This window comes from Sander vitreus, chromosome 23, assembly GCF_031162955.1.
Source record: "Sander vitreus isolate 19-12246 chromosome 23, sanVit1, whole genome shotgun sequence".
In the NCBI taxonomy this organism is placed as follows: Eukaryota; Metazoa; Chordata; class Actinopteri; order Perciformes; family Percidae; genus Sander; species Sander vitreus.
The window spans coordinates 491307-518425 of record NC_135877.1 but is presented as its reverse complement, the minus strand read 5'-3'; the positions used below and the strand labels follow the sequence as shown (position 1 = coordinate 518425).

Below are 27119 nucleotides of genomic sequence, written 5' to 3'. Positions count from 1 at the left end.
GGGTGGCACCTAAATCATGGTTGCAGATGTCGCCGTGGTACTGCTACGCCCTGCCATGCCCTGCTACACCTTGCTACGTCCTGCTACGTCCTGCTACACCCTGCAGTGGCCTGCTACGCCCTGAACTGCTACAACTAATTTTTCTAGTCATAGTTCCATTATCTTTATTGTTACCCTGCTATGCCCTGCAGTGCCCTGCTATGCCATGAACTACTACAACTACTATTTCTAGTCATAGTCCCATTATCTTTATTGTCACTATAATTGCCACTGTTCATCGCCCACCAAGAGCCTGGGTCTGTCCCAGGTTTCTCCCGAAAAGGGAGTTTTTCCTCACCACTGTCGCACTAAATGCTTGCTCTTGGGGGAATTACTGGAATTGTTGGTTCTTTGTAAATTATAGAGTGTTGAATTGAATTGAATTACTATAATTGCCACTGTTCATCACACCCCCAACTGGCACCAGCAGACGCCCGCCCACCAAGAGCCTGGGTCTGTCCCAGGTTTCTGCCTAAAAGGAAATTTGTCCTCACCACTGTTGCACTAAATGCTTGCTCGTGGGAAATTGTTGGGAGTTTGTAAATGATAGAGTGTGGGCTAGACCTACTCTATCTTTAAAGTGTCTTGAGATAACTCTTGTTATGATTTGATACTATAAATACAATTGAATTGAATTCCTTAAACAACAAAACTACCTACGGGTACAAATAAAGTAACTTTACCTGACCCTGACCCTGAACCTGAACCCATACAGTGTAAAGCCAGCAATGTGATGCTTACTTTGTGTGTTGGGCCTCCCTCCCTGCAACACATTGCTGTATTACGCACATGGAAGTCTAGAATTAAAATAGAATAGAGTTAAAGCACAGTTTACGCAGTCCACCATCTCTGCATTACTGTAGCCAAACTGGAACCTGGATTGTGCAATTACGCGTCCTGATGTTCCAGCCCTGTTTCCATCACTTATTTGATTTTAAAATGTTCACGACTTTGCCATTTTTCAACATAACATATTATCTTGTACTGGATGAATGATCCCAGTAGCAAACTGGCATAATTTCCCAGAAATGATGATACATTTCAGAACCACCAGCAGCAGACAGCGCCGCAATTTACAGCGCAGAGACGCAGGCGGCTGTGATTGGCTGTCAGCTGCAAGAGCACAAGGTCACCTGGTGGAAATATAAAACAGGTCTGATAGGAGTTAACGTGTTAGTACCTGGTGAGGGAGGTAAAAGGAAGAACTTTAATCTGCACTGTTTGGACGAAGAGAGAGAGAGAGAGATTTGTGTCTTCTGTCCAACATGAGACTTGTGGCTCTGGTTCTGGTGTGTGGGCTGATTGTTGGAGGGAGTGTGGGAGCAGCTCCGCCGGGATTCGACTCTGCACAGAGGACACATGCAACAGGTGGGCAACCTCATGAGATGAATTAATAAATATACTATAACGATTTCATCTGATTTTATTCTTCATGGAAAGAGTGCATTTTACTTGACTGGTGGGAGGTTACTAGGTAGGATTTATTTACCTGAGTACTTAAATACAATTTTAGGTACTTGTGCTTTGCTTGAATATTTCCATTTTATGCTAATTTCTATATGTCAGTACTTTCTACTCTACTACATTTAGTTGACAGTTATAGTTTCTTTGCTGATTACTTTTCTTTAGAAAACATATATGTTCAACTTATGAAATCTAATTCCATTAACCCTATAGTCTATGAAACCGTTCAAATCAGCTCAACCTACAACAGTACAATTCTGCAGTAATAATCCAGTAAAATGATACATGTAATAATAATAAGACTCTAAAGTGGGACATTCTTCGCAATAAGTCATTTGTCTAATATTATTATCGTTCGTTAGACTTTCTTGAACGCAGGACTTTTGCTTTTTGTTTGAGGGGGGTTTACATTACAGTCAACATTTTTTTAAAGAAATCTCTGGTTCTGAAACAGCATTTAGGAATTCATGTTGGGTACCAAGATTTACAGAAAATGTAGTTAAACTGAATAAATAAAATATTATTTTAACTTCTACTATATATGTGTGCGTGCATGTCTTATATATGAATAGTAGAAGTGAATTTTGTTATTTAGTATAAATGACTTAGGTAGAAATAGTGATAGTGCAGATGAGTTTTTCTGTGTTTTACTTGCTGTCTTTATCTCATATGTAGTGTTATGCATTGTACCTATGTGAATATTACTCTGTATATTGCTTTTACATGCTGACTGTAATAAGTCTTTTTTTTTGTTTGCTATTTTAAAACTGGCCTTGGGACAAGAGATGGAAATTAGCCTGTTAAGCTAACTCTGGCTCATTTACAGTTACTTTGCTGTTGATTATTAAGCACTGTTCCTGTCAAATAAACAAATAAATGAAATGAAATGTGTTTGATTGTCCTGATCCCAGCAGCAGGCTGCAGGTGCATGTATTCAGCTGATGTGTCCAGCTGTGAGCTGATGTTTGCTGCTGTTATCCTCAGGATCAGTCCTCTCTGCACTCAGGAGAAGAACTGCAGGAGACTTGTTGGCGGAGGACGCCAACCCGTGTTTCTCCCTGAGAGAGAATGAAGACCAGCGGCAGCTCCTGTGCAACGACCGCAGGAGTAAATTCAACTTCAACCCGTTTGGCCTCCGCTTTGGGAAACGCTACAATGGCTACATTTACAGAAGAGCCGTTAAAACAGCCAGGACAAATAAAGTTTCACCCCTTTCTCTCTTCTCGTGAGATTTGGAGGTGCCTACATGAAACAGATGTGTCTTCTTCTGAGGACTTGTGTCCCATTGGTCCATTTGTGTTTAGAAAGGCCTTTTTCTTCAGATAAAAATGTTTCTGTGAATAAAACTTTTGTACCTACCTTTACAGTGAATTTCTTTTAAGAATTACGAGAGGTTAATAAAAGAAACGATCACAAAAGTTACATTAAGAATAGGAAACATAATGAAATAACATTTTGTAACATTTGTTTGCTCTTAGTCATCTCAGTATTTAGGAAATGCAATTGAAACAGTCCAGACAGTGAAGGGGAAGACATCTTAAATTACACAATAAAGGCACTCTATGGTGACCCAATTGTCATTTTCTGCAGTGGCTTTATCCAACCATAAGATGACACTGCAGTGTCTTTTTAAATGACACAACTGATGTACAGACGTCCTTCAGCAGCCAGATTTGTGGTGCATTATTGTGCAAATAAGCATCATATATGTTTGTATAAAGTAAATTAAAATAATCATTAGAACCAAAATACAAAACTATTTAAAGGGTAACTTTTTTTCAACCTGGCCCCTATTTACCCACGTTTTTGTGTCTAAGTGACCGATGGTAACAACAATCTTTAAAATTGGTCTTGAAACGTTGAAATGGAAAGGAGCCCTACGGAGGCCAACCTTTGTAAGGTCCTTTTTCTTTAACATTAAACTGAAAAATCGTATTGCCAAACCCACCAGACTCCATTTAAATAAACAGTGATTTTTTCATTGAGAAACACACTTCATTCAAAGTCGACAGAAACTAAATTAAACCAAAATCCAAATCACAAGCCGTCTTGCTGAGCGCTCTCAGTCGGCCGGATGGTAAGAGCTCATCCTCGGGGTGGAGGATGTGCTTGTCTGAGATTGGCTGAACGGAGAGGTTCTCAGCCCTTCTTCATCACCTTCATGGTAGACTGTACCAGACAAGCAAGTTTAGATTTTAGCTGAGCAGAGAGTTTACCAAACCACACCGATTACTTTCTGATTGACCCCAAACACCCCAAGTCTACGTAAAACGTCTTTGCTGTAAATGAGAGCACAAAAAATAAACGCAAACTTTCCAACTGAACTGGTTATCGAGGTGAATACCAAGATACCTGTAGGAATTGGTGGGGTTTTTTTGCCGTTAATTAATAATGGAGTATTATTTATTTTTATTTATTTTTTAATTTGACGGGGACAATGCACAGCTCCTTAGCAGTGCCAGAGTTAGCTATAAGCTAATTTTCATCTGTAGTCCCTGGCCAGGAAACAGACAATAACATCTCTGTCAAAAGGAAGGAGTATGATCCCCCACTGACCGAGGGTCCAGCACCTTCTCCTCAGTTTTCTTTACATTAATGACGAGGTGATTTGCATCACACCACTGAACAAAAGTTTGGGGTAGACCAGGTACAGTTGGTACAGGGTTACAGTTGAAACACCTTAAATAACGTGTGTGCACAACAAGCTTGAGTAACCCTAACCTCTACACTTTGCACTAACCTTCATCCACTAACCTTCAACAGTGCTTCATCTACTTAAACAGCTATTTTCAATAATTTGTTTCCGTTTTTGTAGTTTATTCTTTTAAATGTATAATGTGTTTGTTTGTGTATGTATGCAATCACCAAGGTAAATTACTGTGGCAATAAATTCCTTTCTGATTCTGATGGATGTCACTGATTAAAGTAAAGGAAATGTCATATGAAAAATCACTTCTTTTCAGTCCCTAATTTTGGTGTGGTGATGGAAAAAGGAAAAAGTGTACTAACTGTACCTGGTCTACCCCTACCTCGGAAAAAATATATAGAGAGGTCTGTGTGCTGATACAACAGGCTGAGGATGGCAGTGTCATCAGAGAATTTAAAAACAAAATTTCTTAAGTGGCTGTGGGTGCAATTATTTGTGTACAAAGTCAAATGGACCGCTGACACATCCCTGAGGTGCACCTGTACTTTGGTATTTTTTGTCAGAGAGTGTGTTGTTAACCCTGACATTCTGGGTTCTATTTGTTTAAAAGGAATAAAACATTACATTCATCCGATTCATTTTCTTGATCAGCAGACAAGGCTGCAACGTATTAAAAGCAGAACTAAAATATATGTTTTTAAAAAGCGGAGAATAGGCCTCAGGGACCTCAAGGTGCTTAAGAACAAGGTGAGTGCTATTGATTGCATCATCTGTACCCGTCCCTGCCTATAAGCAAATTATAGTGGATCCAAATCAGAATTTCTCTCTACTTTCAATAATGGCATGTTTTTTTTCAAAGCATTTCATGACAACTGATGTTAAAGCCACCGGTCTATAATCATTTTCTGTAGGAGTTCTTTGGAATAGGTTTCAGAAGGAAGGTAGCTACTGTGTGTAAATTGACCGACTGCTGGAAAACAGGGCCCCAGGCTGGAGGGAGCTCTTCAGCAAAAGGTCTTTAAAAGAAGAGCTGAGATACCATCAGGGCCTGTAGATTTCCTTTTCCATACATGGCTGAATGTATGCAACGTATGTAGGCTATGTGAATTTTGAGAGGGTCAACTACTAACCTATAGGGATCAGTAGTTGTAATGCTAAAAGTTAAATGGAGTCGTTAGTTTGGCGATGTTGATTTTGGAGCCGTTTCATGTTAAAGAGTAAAATCATTTTTGTTTAACTAAAAGGTCTCTATCTGTAGGGATCCTTTCCATAACGTTGTCAGACACTTAGAAGAATAATCTGAGCCTGGCGGCAGCAGAAACGGAACTTTTAGTGGACAGAAAGTGTCGATTTGCTCTTTATGAGTACACTGCAGCCCGGTTTGCGGCTGACAGTGTTCTCGCTCAATACTGAACCAATTTCAAAGATTTTTGTTCCCATTAGTCACTTAGACACCAGTGCAGAGGAAAATAGGGTGAACCATCCATCCATCCATCCATCCATCTTCATCCGCTTATCCGGGGTCGGGTCGCGGGGGTAGCAGCTCCAGCAGGGGACCCCAAACTTCCCTTTCCCGGGCCACATTAACCAGCTCCGACTGGGGGATCCCGAGGCGTTCCCAGGCCAGGTTAGAGATATAATCCCTCCACCTAGTCCTGGGTCTCCCCCGAGGCCTCCTCCCAGCTGGACGTGCCTGGAACACCTCCCTAGGGAGGCGCCCAGGGGGCATCCTTACCAGATGCCCGAACCACCTCAACTGGCTCCTTTCGACGCAAAGGAGCAGCGGCTCTACTCCGAGCTCCTCACGGATAACTGAGCTTCTCACCCTATCTCTAAGGGAGACGCCAGCTACCCTCCTGAGGAAACCCATTTCGGCCGCTTGTACCCTGGATCTTGTTCTTTCGGTCATGACCCAGCCTTCATGACCATAGGTGAGGGTAGGAACAAAAACTGACCGGTAGATTGAGAGCTTTGCCTTCTGGCTCAGCTCTCTTTTTCGTCTAACGGTGCGATAAATTGAATGTAATACCGCACCTGCTGTGCCGATTCTCCGACCAATCTCCCGCTCCATTGTCCCCTCACTCGCGAACAAGACCCCCAAGGTACTTGAACTCCTTCACTTGGGGTAAGGACTCATTCCCTACCTGGAGAAGGCACTCCATCGGTTTCCTGCTGAGAACCATGGCCTCCGATTTAGAGGTGCTGATCCTCATCCCAGCCGCTTCACACTCGGCTGCGAACCGATCCAGTGAGTGCTGAAGGTCACAGGCCGATGATGCCATCAGGACCACATCATCTGCAAAAAAGCAGCGATGAGATCCCCAGCCCACCGAACTGCAACCCCTCTCCACCCCGACTACGCCTCGATATCCTGTCCATAAATACTACAAACAGGATTGGTGACAAAGCGCAGCCCTGGCGGAGGCCAACTCTCACCTGAAAGCGAGTCCGACTTACTGCCGAGAACCCGGACACAGCTCTCGCTTTGGTCGTACAGAGGTGGATGGCCCTGAGAAGGGACCCCCCTCACCCTGTACTCCCGCAGCACCTCCCACAGTATCTCCCGGGGGCACCCGGTCATACGCCTTCTCCAGATCCACAAAACACATGTAGACTGGTTGGGCATACTCCCAGGCTCCCTCCAGGATCCTTGCGAGTAAAGATCTGGTCCGTTGTTCCCACGACCAGGGACGGAATCCGCATTGTTCCTCTTCAACCTGAGATTCGACTATCGACCGAACCCTCCTTTCCAGCACCTTGGAGTAGACTTTACCGGGAGGCTGAGAAGTGTGATACCCCTGTAATTGGCACACACCCTCTGGTCCCCCCTTTTTTAAAAGGGAACCACCACCCCGGGTCTGCCACTCCTTAGGCACCGTCCCAGACTTCCACGCAATGTTGAAGAGGCGTGTCAGCCAAGACAACCCCTCCACACCCAGAGCTTTAAGCATTTCTGGGACGGATCTCATCAATTCCTGGGGCTTTGCCACTGTGGAGTTGTTTAACTACCTCAGCAACCTCCACCAGGGAAATTGATGCCAATCCCCCCTCATCCTCCAGCTCTGCCTCTACCATAGAGGGCGTATTAGTCGGTTAGGAGTTCCTCAAAGTGCTCCTTCCACCGCCCTATTACCTCCTCAGTTGAGGTCAACAGCGTCCCATCCTTACTGTACACAGCTTGGATGGTTCCCCTTCCCCCCTCCTGAGGTGGCGAACGGTTTTCCAGAAGCACCTTGGTGCCGACCCGAAAGTCCTTCTCCATGTCTTCTCCGAACTTCTCCCACACACGCTGCTTTGCCTCTTTCACGGCAGAGGCTGCAGCCCTTCGGGCCCTTCGGTACCTTGCAACTGCCTCCGGAGTCGTCTGGGATAACATATCCCGGAAAGACTCCTTCTTCAGTCGGACGGCTTCCCTGACCACCGGTGTCCACCACGGTGTTCGTGGGTTACCGCCCCTTGAGGCACCTAAGACCCTAAGACCACAGCTCCTCACCGCAGCTTCAGCAATGGAAACTTTGAACATCGTCCACTCAGGTTCAATGCCCCCAGCCTCCACAGAGATGCACGAAAAGCTCCGCCGGAGGTGTGAGTTGAAAGTCTGTCGGACAGGGGCCTCCTCCAGATGACAGAAATAGGGTGAACCCCCCCCCCAAAAAAAAAAAAAAAATTACCCTTTAACTACAACTGATATTAGCAGTGAAAACGAAAAACAACTCACCAAGGGGACTCAAACAACTCATAATATACAGGCTACACTTTGTTTTTGGGTGCTCTTAAGAAATGTACAAGTATAATTCTATTAAACAGAAAATATATTAGGGAAAGATGTAGAAAATGCTGCTCTATGTATGTGAAATTAAGAGCATATTTTCTGAAAAAACACAAGAGGTACATTTAAATAAAAAACAGAATGCTCCGGTTATCCGTCCAAAACCTACTTGATTACAGGAAAAAAAAAAAATAAAATAAAAATCACAAAATAAATGCAGAACTGCTTCAGGCTCCATATCATAAAATGTATGTACGTATCAATATCAGTACATTTTCAAATATTGATTCTTCTCCTCACAGGTTGCATCATTAACAAAAGGTGACACTATTTGAGTCATTTTAGAAAAATCAAACACATACAAACACTACCCTTTATCAGGTTCAAATTTATTAAGTTACACACAACACAAGGTCAGACAGTAACAACTGATGTTTCCATTCTTCTCCTGCTACTCCATCTGCCTTTGTTAACACTGAGGAAACAGGAGGGCAAGAAAAATCCACCTTCACACAATGTCAGAGTGTTGACCAAAGTATGCGGGCGTACCACATTTAGACGAAGGCGGGAGGAAAACAGCGTCCTTTTAGGGTCTCTCTACACGTTAAGGGTCTTTCTCTTAGGGATTCCCTGTAGGGAACTAAAGGAACGACGCAGTACACTAAGTGCTGGAGGAGGACAGTGACCGTTTTGAGGGTTGTGTTTGATCCTGGTCCAAACAGTTGAAAGTACACAGGTCAGCTTACATCTCTTAACACTAACACAGCAACTTCAGCCTACTAACTGTTGGGTAGCCAATTTGGGTATTTTTTTTAAACGAGCATACCAGTTTAGACTTAAAAGCGATTTGCAGGAAGTAGATGGTGACCTAATGACAAACCAGGCTGGATGACATCCATGTAAACCTGAAATTCTCCCTGGCACAATCTCAAAATCACTGGTATTCTCCTTCAAAATAAGAGTGTTACAGGGTAAGAGAGGGGACGTTATAAAAAGGAGTGTGCGCGTGTTGACAAGCCTCTCTGCATGGTGTTGCATTATGCACACAGGTGTGTTCAGATGTCCTTCAGGTCCTTCTGGATGCCCCACAGCGTGTCTGCGCTCTTCTTCAGCTGGCCCACCTCGCCGTCTGTCAGGGTCATGTTGACCACGCTGCTCACGCCGCTGCTGTTCAGCACGCAGGGCAGAGACAGGAAGACCTCCTCACCAATACCATACATGTCCTGGGAAAAAGATACACACAAACGAACAAAATGCAGTATGAAGGTATCCAAGCAGGTTTATAGAGCGAATAGTTTGTCTTCGGAAATACGCATTACCTAATGTTTACAACTTTCAAAGGCATGCCCTATGTTGATTCGGGTCTGCTGAATGGATGGATGGACAAACTTCTGTAAATACACCTTTTAAAACCTGAACTACAACAAGGAAGAGCGGGGCTGGCCCGGCGAAAACACTGATGGAGCGGAACCCGAAGCTACGTCGGGGGCCCCGGAGCAAGCAGCCATCTTCAGAAGTGAAACCATGCAGATTTTGGGGGAGTCAGTTTAACACAGCACAAACCCTTCTAGCAGTAGGAAAGACACACTCATCCAGGCAAGTTAGTCTCATTCTCACATTGAACGCAGTACGTAGGGAGAGCGAGACGGGGGATTAGTGTTACCAGCTAGGTTAACCTTTAAGCTGCTGTGTGTGTGTGTGTGTGTGTGTCAGACCTTGACCATGGTGGAGACAGGATGGACACGGCTCATGTTCTTGACGATGCTCTCAGTCAGGTCTGCCACGCTCAGACCAATGGCCCAGTTAGTGTAGCCTTTCAGCTTGATCACCTCGTAGGCACTGCGATACAAAGCAGCACTGTCTTAAGGGCTGTGCAGTGTGCACTCACTCATTATGTCATGTATGTACATTAAAAGATCAATCAGCAGGGTGTTTCAGCTTAAATTACTTTTTACAATCACTGATTAAGATGGCATAATAGATTTATTATTTATTTATATATTATTAACAACCTGCGTACTTTTGTTACACACAAGATTTACTAATGATAAATATGCTTATGACATCACTTAGTTGCTCAAAAGATGACACCAAAATGTTTGTGTGATGAAGTGAAAACAATGTAACTGCCACATATTAGAGATATTTAGATTAAATATCAATTCAGTTTTTTTAAACTCAATCCTAACTCGTTTTATTAGCTGGTCATACTTCCGTCTCTCACATTCAAACACAAACCATACCTGTCCACTACAGCCTTGTGTGTGGCCTTCCACTGTTCTTTATCATTATCAGTGCCAATATCAGGATTCAGCTTCTGCAGGTTGACTCCTGCCACGTTAGCACCACTCCACACTGGCACTGAAAACACACACACACGTAACTGTCAAATATGTTTATAAGAATACAATGAATCCCATGCTTGCTATGGTGTTCCTGGTGGTTGCTAGCACGATAAAAGTAGGTTGCTAGTAAATATATGAACTTTTATTTGCAATCTACAATCGCATTTGTAGGACGGCCACGCACGCACGCACGGGGTATGTTTTCCAAATGACACTCACTTTTTCAGTGTAACTTCAGAGAAACTACCCTGATGATGCCTTGCAGACAACATATCTGACACATAATGCATGGTTACTGTAAAACCGATAAATGTGTAAAGATTACGATCGTTTGACCAAAAATAAAGAATAAAAAATCGCGATTCAATTTTTACTAATTTTGATTATGCTTGGTTGACGTCGGACGTCACTGTGTTCTTAGTTTATTTATTTGAAGATATTAGTTATTTTGATGTGCGATTTGTTTAAAAAAATCTAATTTTTTATTTCATTTGTTATTTAAAATAAGACAATTTCAGTTGCTTAGGACTGTTTGATCCGTTTCCACAATTTATATAAATAAATATTTTTTAGTCATTTGTTTGCAACTCATTCTGTTAAAACAAATCCAAAGAAAAACGTATTGTAAACTTAAAATCGTGTATCGAATTGTGAGAGGAGTGTTATGTTACATCCAAATTGACAGATATTCCTATGATTGTTAAGTGATAATAGATGACAGTCTGGTCCCCGTGTGTACCTACCGCTGGTGTCTCCATGCTCGCCCAGCACCCAGCCGTTAAAGGAGCTGGCGTGGATGCCGAGGCGTTCGGCCATCATGTAGCGGAAGCGGGCCGAGTCCAGGTTGGTGCCGCTGCCGATGACGCGGTGCTTGGGCAGACCACTCAGCTTCCAGGTCACATAAGTCAACACGTCAACTGTGGAGGGTGTCACAACCAGAAGTCATTTAAACAAACAAACAAATCTGTTCTCCCTAACACGTCAAATACTAACACTTGGTCAGTGGCTCTCATTATCAGATACAGACGCAAAAGGCAAGCCTTGTAGCGTCGTCTACATAGTATGATGAGCAACAACGGTAGGGAGTAGTATAAGAGACAAAAGAACAGCGTAAGGAGGTAGGTAGGTGGGTGGATGGGTCAAACAACACAGGACTTTCACCCAGGAGACCGGGGTTCATCTCCCGTTCTTGACCGACGTGTCACTGAAACGTATATTTTGTAACCTAGTCTCGCTTTGCCAGACCATCCACATGCTGCAGAGCGGAGGAGGGTCTTGACTACTCCACGCAGCATTCTTGGATGGGAGAAAAACATGCTCTAGTTTATTGGCATTTCTTTAAACCAATCACAATTGTCTTGGGCGGCACTATGCGCCGGACAGAGCTGCTGAAAAATAGTTGTGCGAGAGAAAACTCAGATTGACAGATAGTCTAGCTAACTGTCACGTTTCCCCAAGCGCGTTGAAAAAGGACACCAAAGGGGTACCCAGAGCGTCAAATATCGTCGCAGATGGGATAACATTGGAATTAGTTAAAAAGCCCCCTGCGTCTGACAGGAGCTTTTCTGCATCAGTAACTAACGCCAAAGACCCCTGACCGCTGGGAGTAAGACTCCCTAAAGACGATAATGTGTGTAGGAATGTCCCAGTCAGCTTTTTTGCCCCCCGAACCCTGATCCGATTTTTTAAATATTGCCGAGTCCTGATCCAAAATCCTTTTTTCAAATTTTATTCATAGTATCAAATCATAACAAGGAGTTATCTCAAGACACTTTACAGATAGAGTAGGTGTAGACCACACTCTAATTTACAAAGACCCAACAATTCCAGTAATTCCCCCAAGAGCAAGCATTTAGTGTGACAGTGGTGAGGAAAAACTTCCTTTTAGGGAGAAACCTGGGACAGACCCAGGCTCTTGGTCTGATGGTGTCGGTTGGGGGTGTGATGAACAGTAAAGATAACGGAACTGACTAGAAATAGTAGTTGTAGTTCATGGCGGAGCAGGGCACTGCAGGGCGTTACAGGATGTAGACACTTATTTGCCTAGATTTTAAAGCTGCACACCGTTATTTGTTTACAAAAATAACTAACAAAGTAACTAAACGATTCCTTCAGCTTAATACATTTAACCAAATGCAGCTAGCATTTTTGTAAAATTCACATAAAATCAACTACTTAGAATGGTGAAGAATTTTCTGGCGTGAATGATTGGATTAAGGTGATCGGGGTGACTGCCAATCAGTTAAAAAAATGCCCATATCGGCTCCGATCGGGACGTCCCTTAATGTGTGCGTTATTGTATTCACCTGGGTTGGAGACCACGATGATTGTGCAGTTGGGGCTGTACTTGACGATCTGGGGGATGATGGCCTTAAAGACGTTGACGTTCCTCTGCACCAGGTTAAGGCGGCTCTCACCCTCCTGCTGGCGAACGCCGGCCGTCACCACAACCAGGCGAGAGTTGGCTGTGACTGCGTAGTCTGGAGGAAGAGAGAGAGAGTGAAACAAGATCTGATGAGGGATGTCTGGGGATGTTTTTCTTTGCAGTGCAGCTGTATGTGAGCAGCTGGAAGGGTTGGTATCGTTTTGTTTCCGATACCGGTGCTAAAGCGATACTTTTAAAACCGTGCCTATACGGTGCCTGAACCGATACAAAACACACAAAAACGACAGTCGGCGACATTAAAGAACAGCTTGTTTATTGCTGAGGCCATATGTTAAAATTTAAATAAATTAAAAATGTAATAACTTATTTCACCATTAAATTGCCGTTAAACGACAAAAACTACCACCACACGGGAAAAGGGTATTTTACAATAACTTTGAATGCCCCACGAGGCTACCTGCATTCTGTCAGCATTTTAACTGCGTTTAATCCAGCTGATAGCTAGCGGTAGGCTAACATTACCTGCTGCCAAGTGTATTGTGAACTTGTGTCACGCAGCGATGCTTCTGTTGCCTCGAACATACATTTCGGAGCATCAGAAAGCAGCGCAGTTATTTAAGAGGCACTGAAATGAGGCACCCTATGGTTGCTATTCGGGCCGGTAGATACCGGACCTTTAGCCACCGGTGCTGTATTAGCACCGGGTTTCAGTACCCAACCCTAGCAGCAGGTACTGACCTTTGTCAGCGACTATCTTGGAGGTCTTGAGGAAGAGACTGCCATGCTGCAAGTCCATCATCTCTCCTTTGAGACGGTCCTCCATCACATCCACCAGGGCCAGCTCATCACACAGGTCCTGTCCGCAGGAGGAAGAGGAGAGAGATGAGAGGGAGGGCAGTAGGGCAGGGACCATATGCTTTTGTCCCGGTTCGATTTCTTTCCCGATACATGGGTGCCGATTTGATTTGCAATTGTCATTTATTGTGATTGTAGAATTATTGTGAATCAATAGTATTGATTACTGACATTTTCTTTTCCTTCTTTAACAAAAACAAAAGTTAAATAATACACTTCTAGAGACAATATACCATGAGACATTTTCAAAAAAAAAAGTTTAAAAAAAAAAATGCACATAGAACACACAAAGAAGTAAATTACATGCATTGTATCTACATTTTCTGCTTTGGCTCCGTTTTGCTGGAAACGGATATGATGTAGTAGCCATCAGCGGTATCATATATACAGAAAATATTTAGGTGAAACATTGGTAAAAAAAAAAAAAATGTATTCAAAAAGTATCGATTCTGGGGGGAAAAAAAATCCTGAAAAATACAATTTAAGGGCAAGAAGATAATTCTGGAGGAGAGGCCATTTCCCATTCAATTTGGCAGTAGGGGTTTCATTTTTCAATTTGAAGTTTGATGGTAATGATGCATTTTATAACAGCAACTTTATATTTTGGAATTGTAATGTTGTCATACACCATGCACATAAATATGACAAATGGAATTTCAATTTAACCAAAACATTTCAATTTAATAAGGCCACACCTGAGCTTCTACAGTTTGTGATTCACATCTTATGAAACTAGCTTGTTATGACAGATCTACTGGGAAATATTAAGACATTTATAATAAATCATTAAAGAATAAAAAAAAATAAAATCGTTTGAGTCGTTGCAGACAGAAAGTGCAGTTCAGAAATCCCTCTGCCTGCCAAGGTGCAGTATCACGGCCCCTCCCCATCCTGTTGTCGGTGCGAGTGTCTGCGCATGATGGCTGCAAGAGATAAAACCCCCGATCCCTTCCCCACGTCTAAAAAGACTGAAGCCGGCTACGTGGGAATTTTCCGGGCACCGAAAAAGCACAGACGCCCCAAACAAATTCAAGGTAACGTAACGCTGTCTTTGAATGAACATTTGCAATCAGCTATGAGCATTAAAGTAGCACATCTAACAATAGTGAAATAATAACTTCAGGCTGCTACCGAGGCAGATAACAGGCCAACATCAGCTATTTTCCATCCTAACGCAACTTCGCTAAGCAAACAAGTACACATTTTCTGGTAAGTTAGTGTTAAAATAAATTGAACTGGTATCACGTCTGTTTAAGTCTTCCACCATTGTGTAGGCTACATCTGGGGACACACAGTCAGTTAAATGCGTTAACACAAACCCATTTTAACAGGATCAATTTTTTTATCGCGAGATTAACGTTCAAACTTTGTAGTTTTTTCACATGCTGTTGCAACAGCTAGTAACGTTAGAAAAACTACAATACCACACCGGATCTAGCTAGACCGGAAACAAAACAGACACACTGCACACACACACACTTGTTTGGGCTTGGAGCCGGCCAAAGAGTAGTAGGCTAACGTGACGTTTTGAGTGGATGGCGAGCGTGAGACGCCGAACTGGATGCCAAGAAGATTCTGAATGGAAAGTTTACTTTTAAAAAGTTGTCGAGGGGGACAGTAGTTTCACGCATACACAGCCTGTACTCCACGGAGAAAGCAGCCACACTGGAACTGCTGCAAACGCTGTCTCATTAACCGGTGATCCCTGGATTCAGTGAGTAATCATTATTTAGGAGTTACTAAACTAGACTGACTACATATATCAGCATATGGTTTTAGGACTGTGTTGTTAGTATCGTTTTTTTGACTGTTTTTGTCATTTGGGACATTGTCCACCCCCTTTTCTGTCCAGGAGAATTGTTACATTCCTTATTAGAAAAACGTAAAGGTTACAAATGTCCTGCTGTGGCATCTGGTTTTTGGACCATTTTGTTTGTACTGTATACACAAAGTGTTAGTGTTACATCTCAGTTAGGTACTTGGAGGAATTGTGCAATAGTGACAGATTTACACGTTTCTTTTGTTTACAGTAAATAAAAAATAAACAAATGCAAATCTTAAAGTCAAGTTCATAAAGTAACTCTTTGCAGTCATTTGATTCCCAATTGAGATCCACTGGTAATATCCATTGTTAATATGTACCAAAACAGTTCTGAAATGCAAAATAATTGAATTTTATTCATGTGATAATCACGATTAATCGCATGTTTTAACTATAGAAATTTGGCGATTAGTCACGATTAAAAAAAATATAATTTATATAAGTATAACTTAATATTAATATGATATAGGATATGCTATTTAAAATAAAATACAGTGGAATGGAGGAAAAGAAGTTTTTTACCCAGACATTTCTGGTTTTTTGATGAAGTTTATCATACCGTCAGAATCGTCTTGCATTGGTCAATGAGTGGTTAGCACTGTTGCCTCGCAACAAGAAGGTCCTGAGTTTGGGTCTAATAAATGTAAGGAACAATATATCAGCATTATTAGTATCTGTAAAGCTATATTGGATCCATTAAAATGGCCATGTGACTGTTGGATATTGGATATTAGTGAAAGACATAACACTGACAGCTACTATACAGTATATTATATTTACACATGTGGCAAAGTATTTTTTTTTTTTTTTTAAATTGCTCCCCCCCCAATTTGTCCTTGTTTAAAAAAAAAAAAAAAAAACACACAAAAAAAAAAAAAAACATTCTGAACACGTTGTGTCTTACCCGCAGCAGGATGCTGATGGCGCAGGCCATGCCCACCTGGCCAACCCCGACCACCGTCACCTTGTTCCTGGGGAGCTCAGCAGGGCTACTGGCCAGAGGGCTGATCAGCTTCTGTAGCACTGAGGACATGATCACAGCTGCAGGGAGACACAGAAGACATGTTAGCGGGTCCCACAGCACAGGAGCTCCAACAGGACACAATCTGCTTCAATCTGTCTAAAACTCATTAAGTATAACATACAGCCTCCAATACAACATGCAGCCTGCAGACTGTACAACAGCAGTGTACCTAAATGAAGGAGAAGACTCACTTTTATATTTTTCCTTTATAGTGCACATTTTCAATTTCTTTAGTTTCTTATACTGTTTGGTTTTGTCTCACTTTTGCACTATTTAGAATTTTTTTATTGTATTGTATATATTTTGTACTTATTACACCATGCATCAGAGGAAAATGTATTTTCGATTCCTCTGTATGTCTGGCACATATTTTAAGAGAATTGACAATAAAGTTGACTCGAAAAGACAAAGCTCCGGGGAGTGGTGAACACCTGCCCTCTGATTACAGGGGTAAGCTGAGTCTCTCCACTCAGCAAGAAAAAGGCCACCTCCATCTTGGTGGACCGATCTACTGCCTTGCACCTTTTGCCCTCTGGGCGGAGGTATAAGGTTGTACGGCTCAGGAGCGCCAGAGTTTTGTGATCCGTTTGGGAAATGACATTGCTTGCTCTTATGTAACACATTTTAATAATGAGAGATAGAGATATCTATCTATCTTATCTATATCTATCTATATCTATATCTATATCTATATCTATATCTATATCTATATATATATATATATATATATACACACACACATATGACAATTGCAGGAACCAAACCCAGAAAACTACTGATGACTGACTAAAACCCAGTGTCCATTTTAAATACCAAGGTCTTATGAGAACTGTCACTGTAATCACTGAGCTGATCTCCTCCCCCTCAGTCCAGCAGCTCGTCCCCTGGATGTCCCACCTGCAACTATGATAATGGACCATAGACTATACTGTACAAGCGGATACAGAAGAGAGACAGACACCAAGGTTCTAATTTCTGGCAATGTTTCTCAATTTACGAACAAATGTCATCCTGGAAAAAAGCTTACCAATTTTACAAATCACAGCAGTTTTCTGCATAAAAATATTCCAGTTCAGCACCGTTTGTGAAAAAGTAAAATAGTAATCAAGCAGATAGTACTTGTCCCCAGGCTATTGATTATGTCACTCCAATCAAGCTCCTTCAAATAACCATTTTTAAATCTACCAAAACCATTTCCCAAACCCAAAATAACATGCATTACATTACTGTAAAAATTAATAAATAATATTAATGCAATGCATTACATAATTATGTAATGCATTGCATGAATTTTTCTGGCTAGCTAAGTGCACAAGCTAGCGCCTACTGAGATTGTCATGAAAACATCATCCATGAAAACCTAAGAGATACATACTCATTTTTTATGCTCGTGTTGACGGACGTATCCAGTTGCTTGGCGTGAAAAACAATGCATGTGATGTTTTATATAGCGTGTCTAACTTTAGCTAACATTAGCTAATTATTTATCGTTAAATGGAAGCTACGCTGATTTTCACTGGTTTGTGTGTCATTGCAGCGTTTGGCTTCCCTCCATTGCACTTAAAGCACAGTTCAGACCAAAGATTCGCGACGAGACAACCCCATTTTAGAACGTCGCAGGGAAAAGCTGTAGCGGTCTGAACTAGCCCGTCTCAGCTCGACTCAAACCCGCTGATGGTGTGGCTGCGACTCAGCTGTTCAAGTCGCAGAGGCTGGTTTTAGAACGTAAGGATAGCCTAAACTATAAAAATAAAATTATCCATAATCCATTTTATTTTTATGTTATAAACAGCAGAGTTTTAGACTGAGCCTCAACGACCGCCCGAAAGCACGGTAACGTTTTATGGTCAAGTGAGATAGAGAGTGACTGAAGAGAGGGAGCGCCCAGCGGTGTTAGAACAAAGCCGTGAATCAGAAAAATCACTAGAAATGCAACTGTAGCAATTAACTCAATATCCCTATCCACATTCATATTTAGATGAAACAAATGATATATCCAGCTACAAAAAGTCAGAAGTTAAGACGGAAGTACAAAGAGGCGTTGTTATGGAGATGATACGTCTCGTCTCATTGGTGTCAACCATAGACTATATAGAATGGACCAACAGATCCCGTTGCTCTGGACAGAGACCAGTGAAGGATATTAGAAGCACTTCTCCGATGAGCGCCCATTACTGCGCAGCCCCCAACTGAGCTTGAAGACGTAGATGTGACGTGAGCAACCTGTCTGAAAGTCTTCTGGTAGCTGTGCCAAGAGAAATCTCAATCATTCCCAATCTTGCAGAGACGGAGAGCGTAGGTATATGTAAGGAGATAACATAGGCACAGGCTAATTATTGATCACTAAAATGATAGTTAACATTAGTAATTAAACTTAAACAGCTAATGTAAATCCAAACTACCTGAGAGCTTCTCCTGTACTATACGGTAATTCCTCTATGAGACAGTAAGTCGCTACGGAGCTACGTTATGGCTGCTACGGAGCCATAACGTGATATACAAGGTAATGGAGCCTTTTATACACTGTCGTGTTTCTTTAGAAATAAACAATGGACAAATAAAGTCTTTAAATGCTTCAGATGTAAAGTTATTCACTGTCAAAGTGACGTCAAAATGAATGGCAGTCAATGGGATGCTAACGTCGGGTGATCGTTTGGTAGCATCAAAATGGCGCCATAGGAGGTTCGAGCTCTGAAGCGAAGCTTACCCCCTTGGTGTCAACTGGCAGGTTTCAGAACGCTGCAGACCGGTGCGTTGCAAGAAGTTGCAAGTTTCAACTTGTCTCATATCGAATCTTTAGTCTGAACTGGGCATATCGTTACATGACAAACTACATAATCTTAAAAATATGAGTACTAACACTGTGCTCCAAATGTACCTTTTGTTTTTATTCATTTAGCTAACTGTATTTACCTTACTTTTTAGCTCAAACCAGACTTTCGTAACAGTAACTTGTGACTACAAGAGGTAGTGCTGGGCGCTATGCCGGTTTATACCATATACGGGTATTAATTTCCTGTATGATATGAATTTTTCATATACCGTAATGCATTGCCGCAAAAAGCGCTACGGCCGAAGTAATCTGCGAGTAAATTGAGAACAGGAGCCCTGTTAACTACGTACCCTTCTCACTCATGGTAGTAACTTTATAACAATTAATAACCCACAACTAACTAACTAAAAAACAGGATAAAACACCATAGCACAACAATTTGTGACTTAAACAATTTCTAACACTAATAATTTTACATTTACAAATTTACACCGTCGGACAGCATGCTGGGTAACATAGCTGCTAGCTAGCCAGGTAGCATAACAGTCTGTTAAGCTAGGAGAGGCTCCAGTCGCTACTGCACATTCAAGAACAGAGAAGAAACCACTGTTGTTGCCAGTTGCTCTAACATTACTTGGTTGCGCTACCGTAACTCGGCCGTGATAATGTTAAAGACGTTAATGTCACTTCAAGCATGCAGCGGAGCAACATTATGAACGCAATAAAAATCCACCTACGGTCCCGCTACAGACCGTTAAGACGGGTTCAATGATTAAAAACACTGGATTTAAGATGTCTTGCCTCGCTGAAATACGTCCACCAACCTACTAACATTATTCAAACACTAAAGGAGGCTGACAGCGGCGCTACGTTCAGTCGCCCACTTTTCTACAACAACCTAACTTACCTGTGGCCAAGGTAGTGTTTATACAACTCTCATTTTGAAAGGGAAACAATGTTAAAGTTGTTGTGGAGCCAAGCAAACCCTTTAGTAATCAAAGCTTTTAGTAAACATGACGACATTAAAATGTGTTTGCGATATTCTATGTATTCCTGACAGTAGAATAAGCCATTATAAACCTATATAAAGGCCCAGTCAAGCAAAAGAAAGAAAATACCATGATATACCATGAAACCGCCAGAATCTTAAAAAAAAAAATTACAGTGATAAAATGTTTTGGTCATACCGCCCAGCACTAACAAGTAGAGATGTCACGAGAACCGATAACACCGATACCTTCCAGTTCTTAAAACACCGACGACGCCCATTTTTTGAAGCACCGTAGGCACCGTTTGCGACGATGCCAGTGTTGGCAGCATCGGTGCTGCGTCTCTTCCGGAACTGATGGGGGCAGTATACGCTTCAGAGTGTTCCAGTCGATCGAGTCAGAAGAAGGAGGTCACGAAGAAGTGGCCAAAGTCATGTCCTTCTACTTCCGATACATACGAGAGTCAACTCTACCCGACTTAAGAAACAGCATGTTCACTGCAAACCCACGGTCCTCTTTCCGATTTAGCTACAGCCCCCCTCTCTTGGCTTCAAATAACTCACCGTTGTCGGCTACGGCCGCTGAACAGGCTACACGTTGTAAACAGCTGTGGCTCGCTTGGCTGCTCCTCAGGTAACATTAGCCGTTAGCATGGCGACGTTAGCCACGGTTAGCCAGGACCAGTCGGGATCACTTTACTGGCTGTGTCTCAATTGTTTTTGCGAGTAACCAACTTGGGTACTCTAGCTATATAATTCAATGTGAAATGACAAAATGCCCATCCCTTGTAGCCGTGATAAATTATCCTGAAGCTAATGCTTAGCTACCTGTTCAGGAGGAAATTAGCCATCTCGGCATCCTTTTGGACTCTAAGCTGCCAATATTTACCTGGGGTTTGTAACGTCTCTGGGCACGCAACTGTTAGAAACACTGTTTTTGCACAGTACCTTTTGAAAAGATGCCTGCAAGTCTGGAATGTGTCTGGGGACACTAGTTGTTGCACTATGACCATTCATTGCACTTATGTTATTATATGCTCTATTGCACATGTTTTGTATGTCTTGTTATGACAATTGGATATTTTTCAATATATTTTAATAAAGAAGTTCATGTTTCAAGTTAAAGTACATGGAATCTTAGAAAATCTTTACTGTGGTATTGAAAGCGGCATCGAGAATCGTGTTATTTTACTGGTATTGGCACCAACTACTGAATTTTTGGTATTGTGACACCCCTACTAACAAGAGGGCATTAGAACTGTTCTCAAAGCCCAGGAATGTCCAAATTGCAAAGTTTGTCAATAGGGATGTAGGAAGAATTATTCAATTACCCTAATAACCCCCTAAAATATCCACTGACTAAATACCTTCAACACACAGAGGTCTCTCAACCCCCCCCCCACAGGATCGGAGGTCCATCCCCCAATCGTTGCAAAAAAACTGTGGGAAACACTGCTGAACTATACTTTGAGACACTAATTATAGTATAGGATAAAATAAAACCAATACACCAATTACACCGAGGTGACACACACTGTAGTCAAGCCTCTCAAAACACAGCACCACACACGTGAGCACAGCATCATTAGATCTTGGTAGAAGCATGCTGCATGCTTATTGACTCACTGACGCTCATGAGATTTACTCAATTTACACAAAGAGGTCTCTCAATCCCCCACCCCTCTCTCACTAACTGTACAACTCATGACTCTTTCCTTCTCTCACATTCCACTCGTTCCCCCCCCCCCCTTCTTACTATGTTTCTCCCACTTTTCTGTCATTCCTTCCTACTGAGATGGCTATGTTCACAGTTTACTGTTTCACATGCCAGCTATGCATGACACTCAGGGTAGTAAATGATATCTGGGTTACAGCATATAATAACTTCAATGTATTCCCACATTGGTTTATGCCGGTCTGTTACTACACAAACATTTCCAACTTGTGTCACAAGTTCATTTCGTCCTTCAGTGTTGAACTTCCTCATAGACAGTAGTGCTCATGTGCACTCTGTCAACTAGTTGTAATATCAACAGGAAAATGATTGTATAACAAAGGTCAAAGGGACATTAAATAATAAATTATAGGAAGCCCAGAGACTACAAAGTATTTGAGCAAAAACACAAAAATAACTGAACTGAGATAAATCAATTACAGAAAGTTAATCTTATTGTGCATAACTCAAACACAGCACTGTTTAGCTGTCAGTAAAAGGTAAACAGGCTGATATCATATATCAAGGTCAGATTACTGTAACACTTAAAATGAAAGGAGGTGCTGTTCACAAATAATGGGACACAGTCAGTGTACAACAGAGGAAAATCATACTAGTTATTACATATTATACATAACCATTATACAAAAAACAGAGATCCCTGAAGGCCCCAAGGCCCTCTGCCTTGAAACCACTGACCTTAGCTCAGTGTGCAGAAAGAACAAAGCCCTGTGAGCTCAGTTAAGTTTGTCCTGTAATATTTAGCCTGCCGTCACACGCTGCCAACAAGTTCAGATATCAGCTCACATCAAGGACATGTGGACACTTGAAATAGGCGTGAAAGGGAGGGGCTTTATGTCCAGAAATGGACACACCTCGTGGCTCTATGGGACTGTCCCGCTATCTGGCATATTCAGGAGACAATAAAGCTACTGAACCACACAATGCCTCACTTCAGCCTCCCCAACATCAATTACTTAATCGGTTCACCAGCCTCATTGCTTAGTGCATGCGTCCTTTGATTTAAGTGAGGGGACATGCTAGTTTAGTTCCTCTCTTTTACTTGGTTCTGGGTTATGTAACAGCCCGGCCTCGGCCATGCCGTAGCCCTCGATTTTGATGACAGTGATGAGAGACTGTAGCTTCTTAGTTGGAACAACATGAAAGGTTAAACTATGCAGTTAACATGAATACAGCGCTTCTAACTCTTAATTGAAAGGGAAAGTTCAAGTTCACTGCAAGTTCATTAGGATGGTGTTTATTGTCTCAATCTGCTGCACAGCGGGAAGACGTGGTCGTAAATACAGATACGAATATACGTATATACGCGCATACATACGTATATACGTAGACGTTAAAGTGATGGAATGTAAAAGAAGAACCCAACCATCTTTAATTGCACCAAATACCTAGATTAATGAGCTACAATAGCTGCACATCGAACACCTGGTAGTATCAGATGTTGAAATCATCCAAATTTCGACGTCATAAAACATTAATTCATGACGCTAGACTGCCCGGTCTTTGTTCCAATGACACCACTAATAACCACTAATGACACCTTACTTTAACTTCGCATTCGATTGAAAATGGTTTCTTGCAGCGGGCATTTCAACTCTGAGCATCCATTGCTGCTGAGGCGTTCAGCACGCAGGCACTGTTCGGCAGCCCCGAACCCGCCAAAGAAAAAAGAAATCAATACATTGAAAAATAAGCAGAGTACTTACGTTTTTACACACGTTTCTGCAAGATAATATGATCAGTTATCTGGTCCGGTGGAGGAGGGCGTGTTGAGTCCAGCGGCTGGCAGACAAATGGAGAGAGAAGGCTGGTGTGGAACCGAACGTGTTTTAGTGGTGAGGAGGAGGAGGAGGAGGGGGGAGGAGGGGGGAGGGGAGGGGGGAGGTTAAGTTGTAATTGCAATGAAAATACAATAAAAACATTGTTTAATAAAAGTGCATACAACACAGATTTTTCATAGATACAGTACACTAGCTAGCCTTTTCATTTTGCTCTCAAAGTGCACCAGGTCCACCCCCCATTGTCACACAAAAACCTGCGGGAAACACTGCTGAACAATACTTTTTTCGACACTAGGCCTACTTCCAATAAAATCAATAAACCAATTACTCCTAGGTGACACACACACTGTAGACAAGCCTCCCAAAACACAGCACCACACACACGTGAGCCCCGTCTCTCTCTGTGCGTTATGTTTTCCTGCAGCTGAACACAATGACTGGATTGCTGATGTCCTCGTTGAACCCAACAAGGGCAATTGATTGTCTGAGCACTGACTCGCAGCTGGGCTCAATTACAGCAGAAAGCCCTACTCTCCTTGAATAAATGAGCCAGAGCACAACTTTCATTTTACAAAACGATCTTAGTCCAACTTCACTGCTTAAGACTCACGTACCTGAACTATCCTACTGATATGATATGTTTCTGGTTACACCTGCTTTCGGAAAGACAGTGTCAAGAAAAGAGGGGGAATGTTAGTTTATATGAGACACATTTAAATGTACTGAAGCTAATTTGGATCCCTTTGGCTTGGAATTGCACCAAGTAATACAATTACCAACAAGAATTACTAAGACAAGTAAAACTTTAATAGACCTAATTTTTACAAAGACCTGAATGAGTGCCAAAAACATGATTTACTAACAGGTCTATCTGATCATAACGTGATTGATTACGAAACTTACTAAAAAATGTCTACATTTTCCTTCAAACAGAATCATAATTATGTGCCAACTGGAATTCCTAAGCAAAAAAGAAATCAATTTCAGAATGAATTACAAAATATACATTGGGATAGTGTCTTGCAAACCAGTCTGGTCTCACAGAATTCCGTGAAATGATCACAAACTGTTAACACTGCATTACGTGTTGGTGGCGCGGAATGTGTGAAAATTCTGTGTGGCCACCACGGAAAACAATGCCAGTGTAAAGTCAATGAGAAGATGACGTAGCATTAGGAGCGACTACGGTAGCGAGTAGTATGAAAGCCCAAAAATCCGCGTAGGGAGGTTGGTTGGGATGGTGGATGGGTCAAACACAGGACTTGCACCCAGGAGACCGGGGATCATGTCCCACGTGTCACGTTTCCTAAACCCAACCGTCCCGTTGTTGTCCTGCGTGTCATGGAAACATAAGCCCACCCATGACCTTTTCCTTAACTTAAGGGGCCAAGTTCATTTCACGGAATTATTCCGTGGGCCCATCACGGAATTTTCGGCGATCCGTGTTCATTTCACGGAATTATTCCGTGGGCCCATCATGGAATTTTTTGCGATTCCGTGAAACTGCCAGAGATTTTGAGTTAAGGGGCCGTGTTCATTTCACGGAATTCTGTGAGATCAGGTTGCGCAAACTCATGATGCCGACAAATGTTGTGACATCCTAATACTGTAGCAGGAGTAATTCAAAAGTTCACATGGCCTCTTAAGTGTAGACGTAAAAGGACTCTGCCATGGATAAATAATGACGTCTGTCAGTTAATGAAAAAGAGGGACCAAGCGTTAAAAACATCATTGTTTACTAAATTGCATACAGATATTTTTAATTACAAGGGACAATGAAAGCGAGTTTAGAAAGGCAAAGACAAACTACTTCATACAATTAAGAGGTGAGTCAGGTGGGAATCATTCATATCTTTGGAAGCATATCAATACAATCTTAAATCACAAACCAAATCAATACAGAGAAATAAAACAACTTAATATTGGAGGAGTGGTAACCACCAACATTAAGGAAATTGCTAACGAACTAAATATATACTTCATACAATCTGTAAATGGACTTACATCAAACTTTCCCGCAAAGCTTTGAGACGGCTATTATCAGCCCGGTTTATAAGTCCAGTGCAATGACCGAGGTTAGTAATTACAGACCAATATCAATTCTTCCAGTAATGTTAAAAGTACTTGAAAAGGTAATTGCTGACCAACTAATGAGCTATCTTGAAAGTAATCAATTTTTACATTCTATGCAATTTGGATTCCATAAAAAGTGTTCAACTGAAATGGCACTGTGTCACTTCACTGAGAAGATCAAATGCTCACTTGATCAGATTAAACGTGGTAGGAGCAGTACTTTTGGACTTGAAAAAAGCCTTTGAAACCATAAGTCATGAGATACTTGTCAGAAACTGAAATACCAGGCTGTTAGCTGGCTTACCTCATATTTGGAACCTCGACAGCAGTGTGTCCGATTAAGGCATATAAAAACATCACTCCTGAATAGCAGAATCACTGCAAAATTATACAGAAATACAATCTACTTAATTTTGACAATTTTATAAACTTAGCATTTTTTAAACTTATTTTTTAAGTGTTTAAATGGGCTGGCCCCAGGCGTTGTGTCTGAACTCAGTACACAGAGAAATGATGGTCAGACCATGACAAGAGGAGTAGTTAACCAGAATTGTAGAGTCCAAATACATATTTTGGTCAATCCTCCTGATCAGTTAAGGGTGTACATTTATGGAACACAAAAGCCAAACTATGGCTTAAACAACAACAGAGATGTGAGCACTAATGGTGTCTTTTGGCGACACCATTTTTATGTAAATTCTGTTTTTATTTGATTTTATTCTTTGACAATGTAATAAACTGTTTGTTGTGCTGTGTTTGATGTGATTGTTTTTGTAAAAGCCTGACCAGGGACAAAGACTGCAAATTAGCAGAGGCCAGACGTCCTGAAAAAACCTTGCATCTCTCACATTTGGTTGTGATAATGTTATAGGTAATGTCCCTGATAAATAAACAATAAATAAATAAAAAATAAAATGAGATTCATTCCTTTATTGAAATTGAGTACTGAATGGCCGACCCCTCCACCTCGGCCCCCCTGAAATAACCACTGACTAAATACCTTCAACACACACAGAGGTCTCTCAATCCCTAGTCAATATCCTTGACGTTCCACTTCCGAGATTGCTCCGTTGGCGCTGAAAAATCCGCCGGATTTCACTCATTTAGGCCGGATATCCATTACCTTGGGCTTCCTTTGTGTTGGCGTTCTAACCTCTGGTGGATTTGTGAGGACTATGGTTAGCTGCTCCTCAGATCTCTGCAGGGTAAATCCAGACAGCTAGCTAGACTATCTGTCCAATCGGAGTTTTCTGTTGCACGACTAAAACTACTTTTTAACATACACATGTTCAAACAAGCTCCTTCCTGAGGCTATTTTGCAGAGGCACCGCAGCTTTTCTCTGGTGCTTAGCACTGCCCAAGACAATTGTCATTGGTTTAAAGAAATGCCAATAAACCAGAGCATGTTTTCCTCGCAT

At 41.9% G+C, this 27119-nt stretch overlaps 2 protein-coding genes across 3 annotated transcripts; one reads left to right on the top strand and one right to left on the bottom strand.

Moving 5' to 3' along the window:
- The first annotated feature begins 1227 nt into the window (after positions 1-1227).
- Positions 1228-2862, top strand: kiss2 (kisspeptin 2). Its single transcript, XM_078242565.1, has 2 exons — positions 1228-1407; positions 2488-2862. The coding sequence occupies exons 1-2, from the start codon at positions 1305-1307 to the stop codon at positions 2730-2732; spliced, it is 348 nt and encodes a 115-aa protein (XP_078098691.1). The 5' UTR covers positions 1228-1304; the 3' UTR covers positions 2733-2862.
- Positions 2863-8287: 5425 nt separating this feature from the next.
- On the bottom strand, positions 8288-23690 carry ldhba (lactate dehydrogenase Ba). 2 transcript variants are annotated; one of them, XM_078242674.1, is made up of 8 exons: positions 23554-23690; positions 16232-16368; positions 13389-13506; positions 12571-12744; positions 11008-11181; positions 10163-10280; positions 9635-9758; positions 8288-9142 (listed from the first exon to the last, which is right to left on the bottom strand). In XM_078242674.1, the coding sequence occupies exons 2-8, from the start codon at positions 16358-16360 to the stop codon at positions 8975-8977; spliced, it is 1005 nt and encodes a 334-aa protein (XP_078098800.1). In that variant the 5' UTR covers positions 16361-16368; positions 23554-23690; the 3' UTR covers positions 8288-8974. The 2 variants fall into 2 exon arrangements, with proteins under 2 accessions (XP_078098800.1, XP_078098801.1); XM_078242675.1 differs by lacking the exon at positions 23554-23690 and adding an exon at positions 22526-22627.
- Positions 23691-27119: the final 3429 nt, after the last annotated feature.

Excerpts from the sequence above, each read along its gene's own strand:
- kiss2 (XM_078242565.1), top strand. The coding sequence starts at position 1,305 with ATGAGACTTGTGGCTCTGGTTCTGGTGTGTGGGCTGATTGTTGGAGGG. Across the intron at positions 1,408-2,487 it reads ACAGAGGACACATGCAACAG|GATCAGTCCTCTCTGCACTC; the intron begins GTGGGCAACCTC and ends TGTTATCCTCAG.
- ldhba (XM_078242674.1), bottom strand. The coding sequence starts at position 16,360 with ATGTCCTCAGTGCTACAGAAGCTGATCAGCCCTCTGGCCAGTAGCCCT. Across the intron at positions 12,745-13,388 it reads CAAGATAGTCGCTGACAAAG|ACTACGCAGTCACAGCCAAC; the intron begins GTCAGTACCTGC and ends CTCTTCCTCCAG. Across the intron at positions 9,143-9,634 it reads CTGTCTCCACCATGGTCAAG|GACATGTATGGTATTGGTGA; the intron begins GTCTGACACACA and ends TCTTTTTCCCAG.